At 37.0% G+C, this 20288-nt stretch overlaps 1 protein-coding gene across 5 annotated transcripts in view; it reads left to right on the top strand.

The window, feature by feature from the left end:
* GRIK2 (glutamate ionotropic receptor kainate type subunit 2) overlaps positions 1 to 20288 on the top strand; it is a 587425-nt gene that overhangs the window by 204360 nt on the left and 362777 nt on the right. For all 5 annotated transcript variants that reach the window (XM_038395673.2, XM_043510712.1, XM_038395676.2 and 2 more), the window contains 3 exons: positions 9887 to 10068; positions 12468 to 12521; positions 15313 to 15486. In XM_038395673.2, coding sequence (XP_038251601.1) covers positions 9887 to 10068; positions 12468 to 12521; positions 15313 to 15486 — 410 coding nt within the window. The remainder of the gene's footprint in view (positions 1 to 9886; positions 10069 to 12467; positions 12522 to 15312; positions 15487 to 20288) is intronic.

Consider the following 20288-nt stretch of genomic DNA (forward strand, 5'->3'; position numbering starts at 1 on the left):
CAAAGATATAATTCAAAATGATAAAATAATCAATTGTTTTGTTGCTGTCCTCCAAATTCCTTCCTTTATTCCTCCCCTAATTGAAGGCCCCAAACTGGGAAATTTATTTCCTGAAAATTGCTGCATGCAACTTGCTTTGAAATGCAGGGCACTCAGTCCTGAAAATGCTTCAGATTAGACAAAATTCTCAGTTTTATAGTGTTCCCTCCCCTTTCCATTGCTGGCCTCAAAGGCAAAGGTGTGTCATTGCACCACTTACCTGCCTGCCTATTTCATTTATTTGTAAGAGATACTGTAATAAAGACTTAAATATCAGAGGGGTAGCTGTGTTAGTCTGGATCTGTAAAAGTGGCAAAGAGTCCTGTGGCACCTTATAGACTAACAGACAGTATTGGAGCATAAGCTTTCGTGGGTGAAAACCGTGCATCCGACATGGTGGGTGTTCGCCCACGAAAGCCTATGCTCCAATCAGGGGTGGCTCTACTAATTTTGCCGCCCGAATCAGTTGCCACCAAATTGCTGCCACCGCAACAGTACCGGGGCTGCCACCGAATTGCCCCCACGCCCAGAAGATTGGCGGAGATGCCACCCAAAAGCCGCCACAGTGGGAAAAGCGGTGGAGCTGCCGCCGAATTACTGCCTTGGGACATGGACTGCAGCCCCATTCTGAATGCCGGCCCAAGCACCTGCTTGGAAAGTTGGTGCCTGGAGCCGGCCCTGGCTCCAATACGTCTGTTAGTCTATAAGGTGCCACAGGACTCTTTGCCGCTGTAATAAAGACTATAAATAAAATGAAATGTGTTGGGTTTGGGATCTTCTGAGCTAGTGCAACTTTACAAAAATAACTTTCTTCCTAGTCTTGAATGCCTATATTTTATTTTTTTACTTATGACCTTTTTAGACCTGTCCCTTGTACATGTGTATGAGGTGGTGGGTGGAAAGGAGCCATCCCTAAGTATATCCATTGGATGCAATTGCAGGAACTGCCCCTTTCCTGCAGGCATAAATCAGTCCAAAGGAGGAGAGTGAGGATGAGGAAGAAGTGGATTGTAGGATACAATAGTAAATGCTGCATCATCCTCATGGATGTTAAACCAGAGGCACGTTCCTCATGCATGCCTTGGATTTCCAGAGGGATGTACACTCAGAAGCTTGTCTATACAAAAAAAAATGTGCTCTTAAGTTCTCCTGACGAGGTCTCTGTTGGACCATAGATAAAGGGAGGGAATTATAAAGATGAAAGTCTTAAAAACGACATGTGCTATCACTGGTCCTGGAAAAACAGACTCCGAGCATTGATAGCAGAGGGCACAGCAAACCACAAGATTTGTAAAAGACCATAAGGAGAGGTAACTTCTATATGAACTTTTTTAGGACTTCAAAGTTAATCAGAGGTTGGTACCCAAATCATGGGCCACAACACAAGTGTTTAACCAGAAAAGAAAACAAAAAATATTAGAAAACTGCAATGATCAGAAGATAATGTTCTCCAAAACAATCCATCCCCTTAGCCATCAACCAAGTTGTATACAGATTATCACTGGAGTGCGGGGTGGGGTGGAAGTTTTGAAAAATGCCTGGGCTTTTGCACCGCATAAGTGATATACTTTGTTCTGAGGATTCCTTTCATGCACTGTATCCCTTAGGGAAATTAAAATTATGCTACCTGGAAAGATATTCATTTGCAAGCTTTTCCTTACAGATCTATAAGCATCCCTCCACCCTCTGCTCTGTTTAATCTAAATATTGCAGCACATAAATATTAGAGCCTTATTGTAGCCTAGTAGTTGGGATCCAAAAAAAGTTAAATTAAAAAGGCTCTACTGCAGCCTGTATAATCAAACCAATTAAATTCCTAGACACAATGTGTCAGGAACGAGTTTCAGCCTTCACTTTGTATGAGCACAAGCATGCTTTCTTTCTAAGTTTGACCTAAACCTGAGAAACGTTGAACAACCTGAATTCTCATTAAAATCTTAGTGAGAGTTGATGTTGCTCAGCAGCTTGCAAATCTGGGCTGTTATGTACAAATAAAAACAATGAGTAAATGGATACTAAGTACTGTATTATCATTCTTTTGTGAAGCATTTCTTTGTTGTAGGAGCTGTAGGGTAACTGTAATGACAGCTACTTCCTCAGATTTAGCTTAAATTCTCTGTACCGTTCATTTTCCACAAACTGATGAATCCTTGAAATCCTAAGCAAGAGATAGCAGATCCTACTAGTGAAAGATTTTTGCTCTTCAAAGTCATTCCCCAGGGAGCCTTACAAGCTGAAAACTGTTGAATTAGTGCCAGCATGGATTTATTTTATGAGTCTGAACAGGGATTAACAAATATTTATTGTATCTTATGGCCCAGTGGACTACCGAAGTGAACCATTTAGTACACTGGAACATGTTTTGTGGCCTACATAATTCAGTTGAGCTTTATAAACACAACTGATGGTGCTTATTCAGAAGACAATGAAAAATTTCCTTCTGAATTCCTTTGAAAGGAAGTAGCTGTTAATGTTTTACCATTTCTGAGTGGGGTAGTTGTAATCTTTCCCTTGAACATCTTCTAATATTATATTTTACATTTATATAGCAGCTTTTTTTCCAAAAGAATCTATGAATACTTACCTTTATCTATTTATGGAAATCTCTTCCTGAACTACTGAACTGTAATCTCTTCTGGGGTGAAACTTGACAGCTGTTTAATAGCACACACTGGAACAATGTCATATGTCAATTTAGGACAGGAAGCAAAGGAGAATATTCTGGGAAAGTTCTATGTACTGTGTAATACAGGAGGTCAGAGTAGATGATCAGCCCTTGGAATTTATTACTCTAAGATTAGTATCCAACTGAAATAAATTAGAAGAAACTATCAAATGAAACTGTAAAGCTGTGTTTCCGTTCTTAACTTAAACCACTGAGAAAAAACAAACAGCCTTAACTCTAAAATGTCTGCTATTTGTTGGTTTATGTCATAGCCTTATTTTTTCTCTAAAAATGGTTAAAGTGGGATTAGTCTTGGCCTTCACAACATCCTTTGGCAAGGAGTTCCACAGATTGACTGTGTGTTACGTGAAAAAAATACTTCCTTTTGTTTGTTTTAAACCTGCTGCCTATTAATTTCATTTGGTGACCCCAGTTCTTGTTTTGAGAAATAACACTTCCTTATTTACTTTCTCCATACCAGTCATAATTTTATAGACCTCTATCATATTCCCACTGAAAAGTCCCCATCTTATTAAATTCTCATATGGAAGCCATTCCATACCCCCAATAATTTTTGTTGCCCTTTTCTGAACCTTTCCCAGGTCCAATATATTTTTTTTGAGAAGGGCAACCTCATCTGCATGCAGTATTCAAGATGTGAGCATGCCATGGATTTGTATAGAGGCAATATGATATTTTCTGTCTTATCATCTATCCCTTTCTTAATGATTCCCAACATTCTGTTTGCTTTTTTGACTGCTGCTGCACTTTGAGTGGATGTTTTCAGAGAACTATCCACAATGACTCCAAGATCTCTTTCTTGAGTGGTAACAGCTAATTTAGACCCCATCATTTTATACGTATAGTTGGGATTATGTTTTCCAATATGCATTACTTGACATTTATCAACATTGAATTTCATGTGCCTTTTTGTTGCCCAATCACCCAGTTTTGTGAGATCCTTTTGTAGCTCTTCACAGTCTGCTTGGGACTTAACTATCTTGAGTAGTTTGTAACAACTATTCAAGATAGTAAACAAAATACATAAAGTCCTGTTTTCCTGAACACAGTATGGATCAAACAGCAGGAGACAGCATACTTACAGTTCCAAATGTCTTTCAACTAGCTCTCTACCAAAAAGCTCTCTCTCTCATAGCTTTTTCTGAAGGTCATGCTACAAGAACATCTTTAGCAGTCTCTGGAGCTTCCTTGTTGCCTTAGCTGTGTGCTTCTGTGGTAATTCTGCTCCTTCTCTCACTCACTCACACACAGCTCCATCAAATATTCATCCCCCTGAATTTTCACTGAGACACTAGGGAAACTCCTTTACCACAAATAGCTCAACTCCTATTTCAGCCTTGCATGTCACCTCTGTTTTGGGTGATGGCTCCTATTGTTTGAGCTACCTATTTGATAAAGGAAGCTTACGTGCTTTTTTACGTTTGTCCTGAATGAAGGGTGGCTGTCACAGCCACCAGTGTCAACAAGGTTTCACCCAGCCTCAATATATCCACACTGCCCATCATCTCGATGGAATCTAAAATGGTGAGTTCCTGTATGATCCATCCAAAACTGAAAGAAAATAAATTAATTTTTAAAATTTTTAAATTACAAGTGATACAAGCGTAACTATTTACATGGTGTTTTTCAGCTTCATACCACCAACACAATGTAATTTCACTTCCATTCAAATCTCTTTGGACTTGTTCTCTCTCTGCCTGACTACCTTTCAATCATCTGGAATTTCAGGATCCCAAGGAATGTATATTATTTTAGTGAAACTGACGGACTTTTGTCCTAATGGAGAACACATCTCTGTCAGAACAATCCCAGCCTCAGTTGCCAAAGCTATATTCTCAGTTATTGGGCAAACATGCTAAAATCCTGTCCCCAGATATCTCTGCAGATGGTCCTGATGGATAACTCCCAACTATATCCAATACACCATTTCATTTAGTTGGATTGGTACCATATAGTGTTCTTCCGTAGGTTTTATCTAGCTTAGGGCTCCTACTCTAGTTTCTCCTAGTATTGTGGAACCAGACCAGCTCCCCTCTTTTATAAGTTTCCCTATATGACCTACGTCATGGATGCTTCATTTTGCCAAAGGCTATCCTCAGATTTTCTCTAGGGAAGGTAAGATTTTCTCTTCTTTAGTTTTGGATTAGAAGGTATCTGCATCTTCCAAATGACTCAAATCTCTTTCAGTTCCTCTTCAGGAATGCTGTACATTATGTTTGCTGGGATCCTTAGCTAATGCCCAAATATTAGGAGTGCTAAGTTACACTTTTGCTTTCTTTGACAGCTCGTCTATAAACCAAAAGGAATGGGATACAAATGTAGCCAGCTGAACCCCCAAAGGCCTATTGAATTTTAGCACCATCCCATCTGATTGAAAGTGCATGGGTGTGGAATCTCACAAACTTCCTGAAACACTTTGGATTCAAAGTTTCTCCCTTGACTTGACTTGTGTGTAACTCACCAGCATCACAAATCTGGTGAAGAATTAATTCACTAGAATCTCTCCTACTGTCATAGCCTCTTGGTGCCTTATTGGGTATATTTCAAGCCATTTTGTAAACTAGTCTATAGCTAAATATTTATTGTCAGACTCTATCTCAGGCAGACACACAAGTGTATAAACACAAATGTGCTCCACTGGTACACCCATGAGATACTGCTGCACAGGACCTTTCCCTGTAGTAGGGCGACCCTTCTTTGCAGTGAAATGCTCATATTTCCTACACCAATTTTCTACATCCTGTCTGCATTTTACTCAATAGAAATTCTGTCTTAGCTTGACTAAAGTTCTTACAGCCCCCAAATGGTCAGCAGCTTTAAAATAATGACAGGATCTCAGAATCTCTTTATTCTATGTATCTTGTACTACCAGCTGATAATATTAGTAGAGATGGTCAAAACTTAGAATTTCCGTATGAAAAGTCATTTCAAATTGAAAAACCAGAATATTTCATTTAGAAAATATCAAAACAAAACTTTTTGACCATTTCAGAACTTTTTTTCCCCCAACATTTTTTGAGTAAGAAAATTCACTGAAACCAACTGTGATTCTCAAATAGTTTTGGTTTCAATAAATTAACTGTTTTTCCTTTAAAAAATGTTTTCTCAAAAAATTCCCATCCGATTCTATCTAAGGGTATGTTTACACTGCAATAAAACACCTGTAGGTACCCTGCATAAGTTGACTCAGGCTGTGGTTCTATAAAAATGCTGTGTAGATGTTTGGGCTCAGGCTGGAGCCTGGGCTCTGAGACCCCAAATTGGAATACCTTAGATAGAGCTGGCCAGGAATAGAGCTGGGCAGCAAAGTGCAGGGGCCCAGAGCCACACCCTAAGAGACTTTTTGGTTAGGTCAGGTAAGAATGCTTGGTTAGGTTCTCCCAATCCAACAAAGACATAGGTTGTACTGCATTGGTCCAGCACAAGATTGATACTGGGGGAAGCCAGCCTGTTAAAATAGCCACCTTGCTGGTTAACAGTAGCAAAGAGAGGAGAGGCCTTACAAGCCATTGAGGAAAGCATAATTGAGGAAGGCATAATTAAACCTGCAAGCAGTTCTTGGGCCTCAACCATCATTCTGGTTAAGAAAAAAGATGGAAGCACCAGATTTTGTGTGATTTATGCAAAAATAAATAGTCACATTCAAGGATTCTTATCCATTACCACAAATAGATGATACCTTGGCTGCTGTAGCAGGTGTGTAGTGGAAATGTGTATTGGCAAGCAGAAGTGGATCCAGGCGAGGAAAAAAAACCCTTGCTTACTGCATAGGAGTTATTTATAAATTTAAATAAAAATTATGTTTTTAAACTAACTTATTCTTTTATTCAAAGTCATTAAGTAAGTGGCTATGTTACACCCACTTATGCATCAAAGAAATAATGTAATTCATTTGCTCTTGGTGTCATTACAGCGTGTCAGGTAAATAAATATTTAGCTAAGTTTTCTTTAATTTTAATTGTAGAAAGTGCTGGTTTTACAACCCTGTGGACTGACATCTGCTATTTACCTCCAAATCAGGTATAGCACAGCTATCCTTAGCCTGTGTCTTAGCCTGCAGAGTCTGAGTAGTGGTGCGAAAGTGATTCAGTCTCCATGACTGTTCTGCACATGGCATCTCCGCAGAAAGGGTGCTAATGAATGTAATGGTGTTTCTGTGAGGTGGAAGTCTGTCCACTAGGAAGTTGATTGTGATCACTAATACACTGCACAGAGGCAACTAATCAGTGGTCATATATTAATGCATTCACATAACTACTGTTTTGGATCATATTCAAGCCAGAAACCTAAACGTAAAAGGTTCTCTGTCTCATCACATGTTTCCTGAGCCATCCAGATGCCTCAGGCTATTTTCTAAAAAAGTGATTCTCAACTCTGGTCCACCACTTGTTCAGGGAAAGCCCCTGGTGGGCCGGGGTGATTTGTTTACCTGCTGTGTCCACAGGTTCGGCCGATTGCGGCTCCCACTGGCCGCGGTTCGCCGCTCCAGGCCAATGGGGGCTGCAGGAAGGGTGGCCAGCACATCCCTCGGCCCGTGCCGCTTCCCGCAGCCCACGTTGGCCTGGAATGATGAACCGTGGCCAGTGGAAGCCGCGATCAGCTGAACCTGCGGACATGGCAGGTAAACAAACTGGCCCAGCCCTCCAGGGGCTTTCCCTGAACAAGCAGTGGACCAAAGTTGAGAACCACTGTTCTAAACCAACTCAATGTAATTTATATAGCAGTGTTGATTTGAGTGTGTAAATATATATCCAAGGATGTGGAATATGATAGTTTGTAAAAAATTTCAAGAAAAGTTGTTACTGAGCACAGAAAAATAACACTTTCAATGTTTAATATTTCAGTTTGTTTACTTTCCTTTTCAAAGTAGAACAACCAATTAAATCATATTTTGGACTTGGCAAGGTGTATTTTTAAAATCAAAGATGTTTTAGAGTTACCTTAGCAGGAAAAAAATGTCTCTAATTACATGTTTTTACTTTGCTTACAAAGGAGGAAGTAAGGGGCAGTTTTGTAGAGTCCTTGTGACCCTGTATTGGTTTTGGGGTCTTGGGAGCTTATCCCAGCCTGTCATCAGTGGAGCCATGGTTCCAAGGCCTTTGCACCTGCAGCAGTTGTCCTTCTGAATCCCTTTGTAAGGATTTGTCCCAACACCAAAAGGATTAATGGAGAAGGTAGCAGCAGTACAAGGCAGTGTTTCCAATTCCACGTAATCTGTGCAGGGATGTCAGGAGAATGATGTGGCTTTACTCCTGGGCCATGGCTTGCACCATCCCCAGTGTGATTCTGCCCTCATGTAGATTTCTCTACGCTGTCCAAAAAAGAGAAAATGGTGCCACAGAGGTGAATGATTCCATCTCCTGCATGGAGAAGGTGATATTTACATGCAGACATCTGCCTCATGCATGGGTCTCTCTGGGAATACAGTTATTTATTTAGATGAAGAACAAAGAACTAGAGATCTGGGTACATATACTTAAAAAGTGCACTAAAGAATTAAGTATAGTGAAAAGAGGTATGTTTTAAGTCCTGTGGTAAAGCTTTAATTTGGTCCAGTGGTTTACTCAGAATATAATACAGTTTCATGCTAAGTTAAATTGTTTTTCAATTTTTCAAATATAATAATTGTATTTTAGAAACTAAGAGGAATAAAGTACATGGTATTTTGCCTCTGACACTGTTCTTTTAACACTTAGCTGCATGAAGTATTCAATCTATAATAATTATGGGTCATTCTATTTGATTTGTACTGTACTGTTCTGTATTGTCAGCGTCTGTGCCTCTTTAGTTTGGAATAGTCTTTTTGAGACACTATCATATTCTATTCGTTTTTTGTCACTCCTTACATGCTATAAAGTGCTTTGCACAATTACATTTATTTTATAAATTACATAGTGTCACACAAATAAAAACACACTAACTATAGGTGAGGGACAACATTTTGTAAAGTTTTCCATAGGTCAAATGAATGTAAGATAGCTTCTGCTATTGCATAATATCTATATAAAATTTTAAGGTGAATTTGCAGCTTTTTGTTCTGTGTAAAGTTACACATGATGATAATGCATGACAGCTAACATCATTTCATGAACCTTCCTCATTAATATCTCTATCTTGAAAGGAAGTAGGTAATTTCAGACATTGGAGATATCTTTTAGGGCCTGATCCTACTCCAGCTGAAGTCAAAGACAGAACTTTCATTGACTTTGGTAGGTGGAAAATTGGTCCCAAGCATCACATATGAGGTACTGATGGCATATAACAGCCATTACTGCCAGTGAGTTATGCACATCCAATTCTTCACATGACAGGGAGAAAGTTTACCCATAAGAATACATCTTTCTTGCTAACACTGAAATGAACTGTTACTTTAGGGAAGAGCTGCTCTTATGCTGTCATTTTCAATACAGTTAAACAACATGAGGTTTAGTATTGGTCACAGAGCAATGATCTGTAAACCAACTCTGCACTGTCACATTGATTTGAACTAAAAGATTTTTGAGAAATTTCCATATATGTAACTTGTCGGGGGAGGGGGCGGGAATAAGTAATTCAAAATGTTTTGTAGTATGTTAAAGAGGAATTAAGTGACATGAGCCTACTGTTTATTCTACACCCATTTTTTCTGTGCTTTTGAAGCTGCTTGTTAATTGTATAATTAAAAAAGATAAATTAACACTGTTAGTAGCCTGGTGTGGATTATGTGAAAATGTTCCATGGTACTGTAATGAACTTCAACTGTGTATATAAACCTGATAGATTAGTCATGAGAATGCTTAGTCTGATTACAAACTATTAGTCTGGGATATTGCTTTAATTGAATTATAATAATTATATATATTCTTTAGAGAAGAATATCATAGCTTCAAGAAAATGCAAAAAGGAAGATTTGTCTGCATTCCTGGAGGTAATCCTAACTCAGGCTGCTTACTGTCTATTAATATTAATGAAGAAAAATGAATTGTGACAAGAAAGCAATGGGAGCCCAGACACTTCTTTAAGCACAAATTTATACACACTGTAGTGTACTCATAAGAAGGCGGGGGGGGGGGGAAATCAGGAAATTGCAAATATTTTGTAATAAGCTATTTTCTCTTGCCAGGTCATTTCATTTTCATTTCAATAATTTTCCTTTCCTGTCTTCTTCATATTTTCTTTAAGGCCTTATTCGATTACAAGAGCTCATTAAAGCTCCATCACGGTACAACCTGAGACTAAAAATCCGTCAGTTACCAGCTGACACAAAGGATGCTAAGCCTTTACTAAAGGAGATGAAAAGAGGCAAGGAGTTCCACGTGATCTTTGACTGCAGTCATGAAATGGCAGCAGGCATTTTAAAACAGGTAATCATTACATCACTTCAGATGGCCTAGTATATTTCCTAACAAATAACAGGAACACCTAGTTTCAACTGATTTTTAAATTGTGTGTCAATTTTACTGAGCTCTTTCTACTGGAAAATCAACCAAGTCCACCTGAGCTAATGTTATATGAGATTATAATGATAGCCACTTTTCTTTTATTTGGTTGGGATGGAGCAAGAGCTTTATTTACAAGTCTCTGGAGGCAAATGTTACCTGGAACAATCTTTTACATTATCTTATAATGATCAATGTCCTGTTGGTTCTACACTCATAGACTGGCACTCTGAACAGAAAGCAAATTTAAAATGTTTGTTTAGTATTATTCTGCACAATGAACAATTTTAATTTAGACTTCTAATTTTAGTATATTCCATAATCAAATGAATAGAATTCCAATAGTGTATTTCAATAATAGAAAACTCAACCTTGCATTGATTGACAAACCCACTTGAGTATGTTTGTAAATTAAATCTTTCTTTTCCTTACCACATGAGCACACTAATATGTTCCACTGAGAAAATTACTCATACTGTCAGTTCCCCTTGCGTATTTTCTTAGGGGCCAAATTCTCTCTGCCCTCCTGCCATGATTGTGGAGGACCCTGAATATGTTTAAACTGCTGCATTTCCATTGTGTGCTGGTGGGAATGCAAGGAGCATATGGCAGAATTCTCAAGAGCTTGCCCAAATTTTCTGCACCTGTTGTATGCTACACAGTTATACTCCACTGGGATCCTCCAACTTCTTTAGGGACAGGGACAGGGAAGTGGTAGGGGTGGGTATTAGTTGTCCTCCTTCCCTGTCTAAGGTGATGCAGCACATTCAGCATGTATTGTAGCACTGAGGGTGCAGTAGTGGTCTCTGAGTAGCTCCATTGCTGCTCTATAATTTTGGTGAATGAGGATTCCCAATGCACACAGGCACTCCTTAGCTGGACCCAATGGTGAGGTTTCACCACTTAGCAAGAAAATGAGAGGTTTCAGAGTAGCAGCCGTGTTAGTCTGTATTCGCAAAAAGAAAAGGAGTACTTGTGGCACCTTAGAGACTAACAAATTTATTAGAGCATAAGCTTTCGTGAGCTACAGCTCACTTCATTGGAAAAAAAAAAGTTTTTTTTCCACCAAATGCATCCGATGAAGTGAGCTGTAGCTCACGAAAGCTTATGCTCTAATAAATTTGTTAGTCTCTAAGTTGCCACAAGTACTCCTTTTCTTTTCAAGAAAATGAGGTAATGCTTGAGTTTGAGCATTCAAATTTGTAGACTCCTAACTTTCCCCCCCTTAACAACAGTCTTGTTGCATCTTGCCTTCTCATGCAGCGTCACAAGCAGCAAAGCTTCTGGAGGACAAACTAGGATCTCACTTATATATCTGAAAAATTAATTGTTTCCAAATTGTGTTCACAGTGAGTCCTGTGTTGTCCCCTTGCCATCAGTGGGTTCGAACAGATGTAATTGATAAAAGAATGGTGTTAGTGCACAAAAAGAAACAGAATCCAAATTCTTCTTCCATAGCTATGTTATCTTTTCAGTGCTAAAAAAAAGTAACTAAAAGTTTTAGTTACTAAAATGATTGGATATAAATCTTAGTACACAAAGGGGGCTGTTCTGCAGAGTACTTTTCTGATTGGAACTGCCCTTTAAGGTAGAAGAATAATGAATTAGAATGAGGAGAGATCCCCAACCCACTTCTTTAAAACTGTATTTAAGAATACTTGCCCTTATTTTGCCAACCAAAATATATACAAAATTGAAAATACACAACTGAGCTGAAATTATTCGGTGTTGTGCTTTTAGGAAGGCAGGAAGACATACTTGTTAGTTTTCTGTACTTTTTGAATAATGGTACCGATATTTGATATGCTCCATTAATGCTAAAGAAATATGGTAAAAGTGCCCAAAGCTTGATCTGTTGATCTATTTGTTTGTCTGTCTATCAATCAACATCCCACTTATTTTGCTAATACTAGTTTTTAATTGAGTCATATTGTTAATCAAAGTAGAATTGTTTTTCTCATTAGGTTATTAGTTAGTGGAGACATTATAAATTCAATGAAGTAAAATATTCTTAGTTCAGATTTTGTGTGGCAAGTTAATGCTCCCATTAATATGTAAAACTATAAGCCTCTTTCACAATTACAGCTCTAAACATTATAATAATAATCATTTTATCAGAAGATCTGGTTCATAAATTCCTTTATTAGTCAGTAATCTGTTCTAACTATTAAGAAATGATTTGCTTGACCTAATTTTAGTATAATTCCTAACTTATAGTCTGTTCCAAATAGTGTTCCACTTTTGCTTTTTAATTTGCTGTAGAGGTGCAATTAAAAAGTATGTTAGGTGACCTCAAAATATTAATCTTTTGTTTATTTTTTTAGGCTTTAGCTATGGGAATGATGACAGAATACTATCATTATATCTTTACCACATTGGTAAGTAGCTTATAAAAACATGCCAATGACATCGAACAAAGGCCTTAGCCATCTTAATTACATTACTTGACAATGTGAAAGGAATGGGATGTTTTGTGGAACTCAGAGATGCTGGAATTGCACACAGTTTATAATTCACTTTGTCAAAGCTCTCAGACTGACCAAATGATTCCAGACTTCTCAGTTTTAATTTTGTATATTGTATTTTAATTTGGCTCATTGGTGAGAATTGCTGGTTTGAGTGACTTGAGCTTTCTATCTCATTGCATTTGTTTCTTTGCCTTTATATTCTAGAATGGACTTTTTACTAAATTTTAAAATCAGGATTTTGCTGTAATTAAATATTTCCATTTGCTTCTTGGAACACTAGTTTCTTTAGATGCCTGAAGGACCAGCCTGAATCAGTGACAGAAATGGATAATTTGGCATACACTGGGAGGTGATAGATTTTGATGCTGCAGTAGAGCTCTGTAACTTGCAACAGAGTTTCAGCTGCTTTGATTTATTAATTGCTTCTTACCTGACACAGTGAAAGCCTGTCAAATAAATTTTCCAGTCACAGCATTTAAAGCAGTCTTCAGAACTGTATTCTCCAGTGACTGATTCAGGGGCCTAATGCACTAGCTCATTAATACACCGAGTTGTTGTGTATATTTATTATACTTTTGTGTACACATGACTGTGTTTGGATTAAACAATTAGTTATGAGTTTGGGGTTTTTTTGTGCAGATGTTTGAAAGCATCTAAAATTTGAAGGGAAAGAAATTCTGTAAGAGTACAGCATTACTGCAACATAGTTCTTCTTACTTTTAGCTATTCTGCTAAAATGTACAATGTCTTTCGAATAAGGATGCAAGTATGGAAATTTGTAAATAGATGTCAAACTGCAGGCACACTCTGAATTCCTACATAGCCAGTGCTTAATTTGTGATGAAAGAGGTGCTGGGGCTCGAGGAATTAGGTGCTGAACCTCAAGCAACTTTTTTACAGTCATAACTGATGCAGCAAGCCCAACGGTGCTGGGGCTATGAACTGCCAAACTGAGAGATGATGAGGCTCAGCCAAGTTAAGCCATGGCACAAATTAAGCACTGTACATATCCTAAGAAGTCTGGTGATACTTTAAAGACTAAGAGATTTATTTGGGCATTAGCTTTCGTGGGTAAAACACCACTTCTGCATCTGAAGAAGTGTTTTTTTACCCACAAAAGATGATGCCCAAATAAATCTGTTAGTCTTTAAGGTGCCACTAAACTCCTTGTTGTTTGGATACAGACTAACACGGCTACCCCCTGATACTTGTACATATCCTGTACATTGTATATGAAAAATAATACCATAAGCTCTAATTAGAATCTGGAAAGATAACTATCTTTGAGATTAGGTTTGAGTTTTAATGTTAACAATGAGCAATTCATCATATACTGCTTTCCCTGTTATTGCTTTGCTTTCTCTTCAATGGGTAAATAAATGCATTCTGATAAATATCAGCTCTAACGTTACAATTTCACAGAAAACTAGAATATATTGAATGGGCAATTTTAAAAAAAGGAGATGAAGGACAAACACTGTAGGTTGAATTGTATGGAGGCTGCAGTGTTTATCAAAATATAATTTGGTGCAGGACTGCTAAATAAGGGTCTCTCTCACCTTCACTAGACATATTACTAAGGAAATCAGAAAAAAGAACAGTCCTGGTGTAGCCTGCTATGTAGTACTGAAGCACTTTCTGCTGGTTGAAGCTCTGCTTACTGAGTCATAAAAGTTATATTTTTCACCATCTTCATATTTAAGTTCCAATTCTGCATCAGAATTCTCTAATGAAGTTCTCTGGACTCCCCAGAGGTGCTGGGGTCTGCACTGGAGAATCACAGTGAAGGATCGGGACCTTGTTCTTGAAATCTCTTGTTCCATCCAAAATTTTTACTTATTTCTCTTTTTTTCTAACCTTATCTTCTCCCCTACACATATGCCTATTTTTTTCTTTTAGAAAAGATCTTAATTAAAATGTTGTAGTACTATAGAGAAATTAATAGATCAGATTAATTAAAGATATTTATGTGTTCCGAAGAACAGGAAAATATTGTATTCAGTGATAGATCAGTATGAAAGATGTATAAAAGCCAGAATATTTTGTTACTGGGGATATGCGTTTTTCTACAACATCCAACTGAAAATATCTAAATTTAATAATGAGCTTTTAACATTTATTCTGTTTTTGAGATAATGGAGACTAATTCTCTACAAGTTGTTCTGGAGCTCATTAAGGTAAAAATAATGTTACAGATAATAGACCAAGATAAAAACAGGAAGAGTGTATTCTGCTTAACAGAGAGAAATAGTCTGAGGAAAGTGCAGGGAATCTGTCTATTTTATTTTATTTTATTTTATTTTATCATTTAAATTCAGTATCTGAACTACAGAAAAAGGGATTGTTAAATTAGCAAATAATATTAAAGTCTGATTACATTTTATGGAGTATTTGTAACTAGCAATTTCAGCCACTGGGCGTAAGTTTTTTTCCTAATGTGCTTTCTGTATGTAAAGAGAAAGGATATGTTCTTTCCTCTTTACATATAGGGAACTCCCACTAGCATCAGTTGGAGTTATGTGTGCATAAGATGGAGGAAATAGACCTCAACCAACCTGTACATGGAACATACAGCACTTGGTAGCATGTACAATATTGTTGGTCATGGCACATTACAGTGCTTATCTCCACAGTGGTGGTTAAATGCCTGAATTAAGAAATGACATATAAAAAGCATTTATGTGACACACATCTCTTTCAGGACCTTTTTGCTCTTGATGTGGAACCTTACCGGTATAGTGGTGTTAACATGACTGGATTCAGAATCTTAAACACAGAGAACAGCCAGGTGGCCTCCATCATTGAAAAGTGGTCCATGGAACGATTGCAAGCACCTCCTAAACCTGATTCAGGTTTGCTGGATGGATTTATGACGGTATGAATACCAATTTATAGATTAGTTTGGGCATGCCTGTCTAATTACAAAACCCTTAGAATTGTAACCTGCAATCCAGTCACGCAGTTGTTCTAAAGTCATGGGACCAAATCTCATTTTAATTATCTCCTACAGATTAGTCATTAGTTGCATTCACAATTGATAGACTAAAAATGTGACTTAGTACTGGACAGCCATACTAATTTTACCTCAAACAAAATACCATATTTATATTTACTTGAAACCTAATATTTTAAAGTAACTGTCATTTTTGCTTCTTTTTGTATCTTTTGAACTATATTCTTTACTTACTTTCATTTAAAAGGGGAGATATTCTGGATTATGCTAATTCCAGAGCCATTTGCTCATAACACAGATAAATATTTGTCTGGTGTTACAATTCTTTAAAATGTAATTATGTAATTTAACATAAAAACTTCTCCTTTATAATAAAAAAATACTTTGTTTTTTTTAAGTTAAGTCAACATATCACTAAATGATAAAGTTTTTCAGCCTATTTTAGAAATCTCTTGTCTTGTAGATCTCTGATTATTGGAAATCATTGGATAAATCCAATAATAACATTCCTAGGAGATGTTAATCCTTTGCACAGGAAGCACCTTCCTCCAATGATCTCCATGTGTTTTATAAACATTATTTATTCTTCACACTCTCCTTGTGTTGTAATTATTATTATACCTATTTTAGAGATGGGCAAAGTGAGGCTGAAATTAACACTCATGTTTTCAAATGTATGAGCAGCACCCGATGCATACTGAAGAGTTACACACTCATATTTATGCAGAGCTCACAGAATATATAACATGTGGGATTGTCCAATGGGGAATGTTAAGGAGGAAGTTTGATTTCTTGTTCTAAATGGCCTTGTATATTTGCATGTGCATGGTAATATTTTAGAATATAATCATTTGTGGTTTAATAGTAGGTATCAATTGATCTGGCATGTAGGATAACATCATTTATTTTGTGAAAAAGAACTATTATGAATGATATCTTGGCCCCCATTGAAGTCCTTGGGAGTTTTGCCATTAGCTTCAGTGGGGCCTATGTGATTTTTCCTCATGTGTATAAAAATATTTCCCTATATTGTGTTCTTATCCAGAGCCACACACACTGATGGTACTCTAAAAATTAACAATAGTGGTATTTAGAGATTTTTTAAAAATATGTAATAGTTAAAGTCTCCATTAAAGTTAATTACATCATAAAAGTTTTTATACTAAGAAGTGTATTTAAACTCCATGCACTGTAATTACTCATTCAGAAGTTTTGCTAGAAGTCTGTGGAAACTATAGAACTGATTCTTATCTTACTCCAGTTTTAGACCGGTGTTACTTTTACTTGCACCTGACTTACATTGGTGTGAGTGAGGTCAGCTCAGGCTTTATAGTTACCCGTCCAAAGTGTAGAGCTTTTATGAGAGATATCTCTTCACTAATCCTCTGGGAAACATTTAACATACTGAAAAGGAGTACTTGTGGCACCTTAGAGACTAACAAATGTATTTGAGCATAAGCTTTCGTGAGCTACAGCTCACTTCATTGAATGCATTCAGTTTTTCCACTGAATGCATCCGATGAAGTGAGCTGTAGCTCACGAAAGCTTATGCTCAAATAAATTTGTTAGTCTCTAAGGTGCCACAAGTACTCCTTTTCTTTTTGCGAATACAGACTAACACAGCTGCTACTCTGAAATTTAACATACTGTGGCTTTTACCCAGCAACAGTATTGAGCAATTGTCACATCTAGGTCAAAAGGCAAAAGATGGTATCAGCCACCCCCTGGCACCATCTCCTTCTGACAGAGATATTTCAGAAGAAACTCCTCAGCTCTGAGGTTCCACAAGTTGTGAGGCAGGTCAAGGGCAGGAGCATGAATTGTTCTTTCCCAGGACATCTAGTAGGAACTTCATCAATAAGATAATACATCCCCAGGCTGTGTTACCTCTTCTGTGTCCCTCCTTCTCCAACCCTTTGCATAGTGTAATCCCCTTCATTAGAGGTTCCAGGAACAGACAATGGTAGAGGACGTCCTTGTATCATAGCTCCAGTGTGATTCCACCGAGAACTATGTTAACCATGGAACCAGTGCTCAGCACTGAGCCTGAAAGTAGATCAACACAGAGTAGAAACCAGAAGTGAAATCCTGGTCCCGCTAAAGTCAATTCACCTCCGATTTTCTGCTTATTCCCCTGTAGGGGTGAACCATAAATAGAAGATATTGCAGGAAATTACAGGGGGAATCTCACAGAGTTTTTGTTCATCTGGTTCCTGCTCCCCAAGTTTTTCTGTGAAAGAGGATGATATAACTAATTATAATTATACTTAAATTTTTAAAAAGGCCTTATTTTAAATGATAGCTAACCAAACAGATATTTTCCTCTTTAAAAAAACACACCAACCCTGTTGTCTTTCACTCTTACAACTATTGATTTTTATTATTTATTGTATTATAATAGTTTTAATGTTTCAATTTATTAGGAAAAAAAAAGTTGAAACCCCCACAATTGTCACATTGATTGGAAATTAGGAGTCCTTACTTTATGCCTTCAGTCTAATATTATACACAATTTTTGATAAAAATAGAGCTTTTATAATAACTGTGCTGACCGAACTTCACCTCTTCTGCTTTTATCAGATACTGCATTAACATTTAATTTGAAAAATATCAAATTATGTATCATTTGTTGAATATTCATATCTGGTTCTTTAAACTATATATATAGTTTTATATATATATACATACTGTGCTAAATGAGCCACACAAAACTAGGTAGTTTTTTTAACTCTTTTTTTTTATGCCAGTGGAGATTATTAATATGTATTAAGGATTTTACAGACACTGAATATTAAGCCACAATCAATGGATAATGTAAATAGTTAAACATTTTTCAAATATATCAATCTGGTCCCTCTTAAGCAGAGCTATGATGTGTTAAATATCAACATAGCTAGGATAGCTAAAGAGACAGGAAAATTACTTCCTTTCATGTACTTGCACTTTGTTTGTCATTAGTGTACCACATTTATTAATTGGAAACAGTGATTTCAAAAAAGTTTTTAATTAGATTTCATTTATTAAGTATTTTGAATGTATTGCAAATTCTTAGTATTATCATGTATGTTGGTGTCTATAAAAGTATATTGTTTGTCCATTTATATTTCTAAATGAAACTTTAGGCCTATTTCTAAAGCCACTTTAAGGAGAATTTAAGATTTAAAATCTCTTCTCACCTGTTCTGACTATACTTTTTGTCCCCTTTGAGAGAGACCAAACAAATAATGGGCTTCTGGTTACTAGACAAAGAATTATTACTGGCAATGGCACCATTCCCATTTGTCAATACATGGTACCACAGTGCTTATACATCTCATGTTCCTTCTTTTTCATGATGTTATAGAGAAATAGGAAGCTCAGCAAAGCCTCTAGTATCTGGGACAAAGACCTATTATTGCTAGTAGTAATATAGTCATTTGTCACTATATAAACCACTATATAATGAAGGAAACAAATCCAATGAGAAAATTTGTTCTGGCAACATTTCTCTCCCAGGTGAAACCAGAAAGTACAATAAATCTTGCAAGAAGTCCTGCTCATAATTGGTTTTCAGACCAAAGAGGTTTTAATAAAAACACCTAAAGGTCTGGAGGAATACCTAAACAAAACTTTTGGAGCTATATGTCTCCCAAATCAGTTTTTCTTTTACTGATCCTTCATGTGCTTTTGTTGTACAAATCTACTTCTGCCTTTCCACTCCCCAATGAATAATTATTTATTTCAGGAAAGTAACCTTTCTTGATAGCTTAAACAATATTCTCTTATCAAATATGTGCACTTTAACCATATATTATTGCAAAGGAGAACACCTCATACAGGTAAGTGTCAAGTTTCTGAACTTAGTTAAATATTTTTTTAAAAACTTGTAAGGCCATCAGACATCATATTTTGTATCATTGGTTAGAAAATAAATGATTCAGACAACTGAACTGGTGACATCTTTTACCTAATACCTGGGGTCCTGTTCACATAGCATAGACAGGTGCTAGGCAACTACTCCCCTCCCCTCCCCAATTCTGCCAATGCATCTTAGTTCTAGTCTGTGACAGTTATTCTAATACTGAAGATCTTTTGAGCAGAGACTGTCTGTCATGAAATTTCACAATGGATTTATGTGGGCACAATTGTGGCCTCAGATGAGATTATCAGATTTATTTTCACTTGTTGCCAAAGGAAAATTCTGAATTTAAAGCAGTTGCCTTTGAATATCAGCCTTTCCAACCGTTTTCACACTCTGACATCTGAGATAGCCCATTTATTTGATGTTCTATGTTGTTGTCTTGCTGTCTGGAGTGGCTCATGACCAGGAGTGCCAACCTCAGGGCAGATTGTCAAGAAGTACAAACTGATTGTATATTCTATAATTAGATTTCACCAACCCAGTAACAAATGTGTACTCCTCAATCACTGTATCAGGTTGCCTTGGGCATTCCGGTCTGTCTTGCAAGTCAGGCGAGCTGGACTTAGTGATAGTTGGTTGCAATGCACCAAATATCACAAAATGTTCACGTTGCTCTCAGACCCAAGAGACCAGTCACTTACCCCAGGTAAACTTGTACCTTAGATCTCATACTAGAGACAATCCTATAGTAAACTATCTAAGGATTTTAATACCATTATACATTCTCCAGAGTAAAAAAAAAAATACAATACATGCCCTCCACTTAGCTGCTCAGATAATTCATTTTCAAACTGAACATTTGGCAGATCCAATGGAAATGCTG

The sequence above is a fragment of the Dermochelys coriacea genome, chromosome 3 (assembly GCF_009764565.3).
Source record: "Dermochelys coriacea isolate rDerCor1 chromosome 3, rDerCor1.pri.v4, whole genome shotgun sequence".
Taxonomy (NCBI): domain Eukaryota; kingdom Metazoa; phylum Chordata; order Testudines; family Dermochelyidae; genus Dermochelys; species Dermochelys coriacea.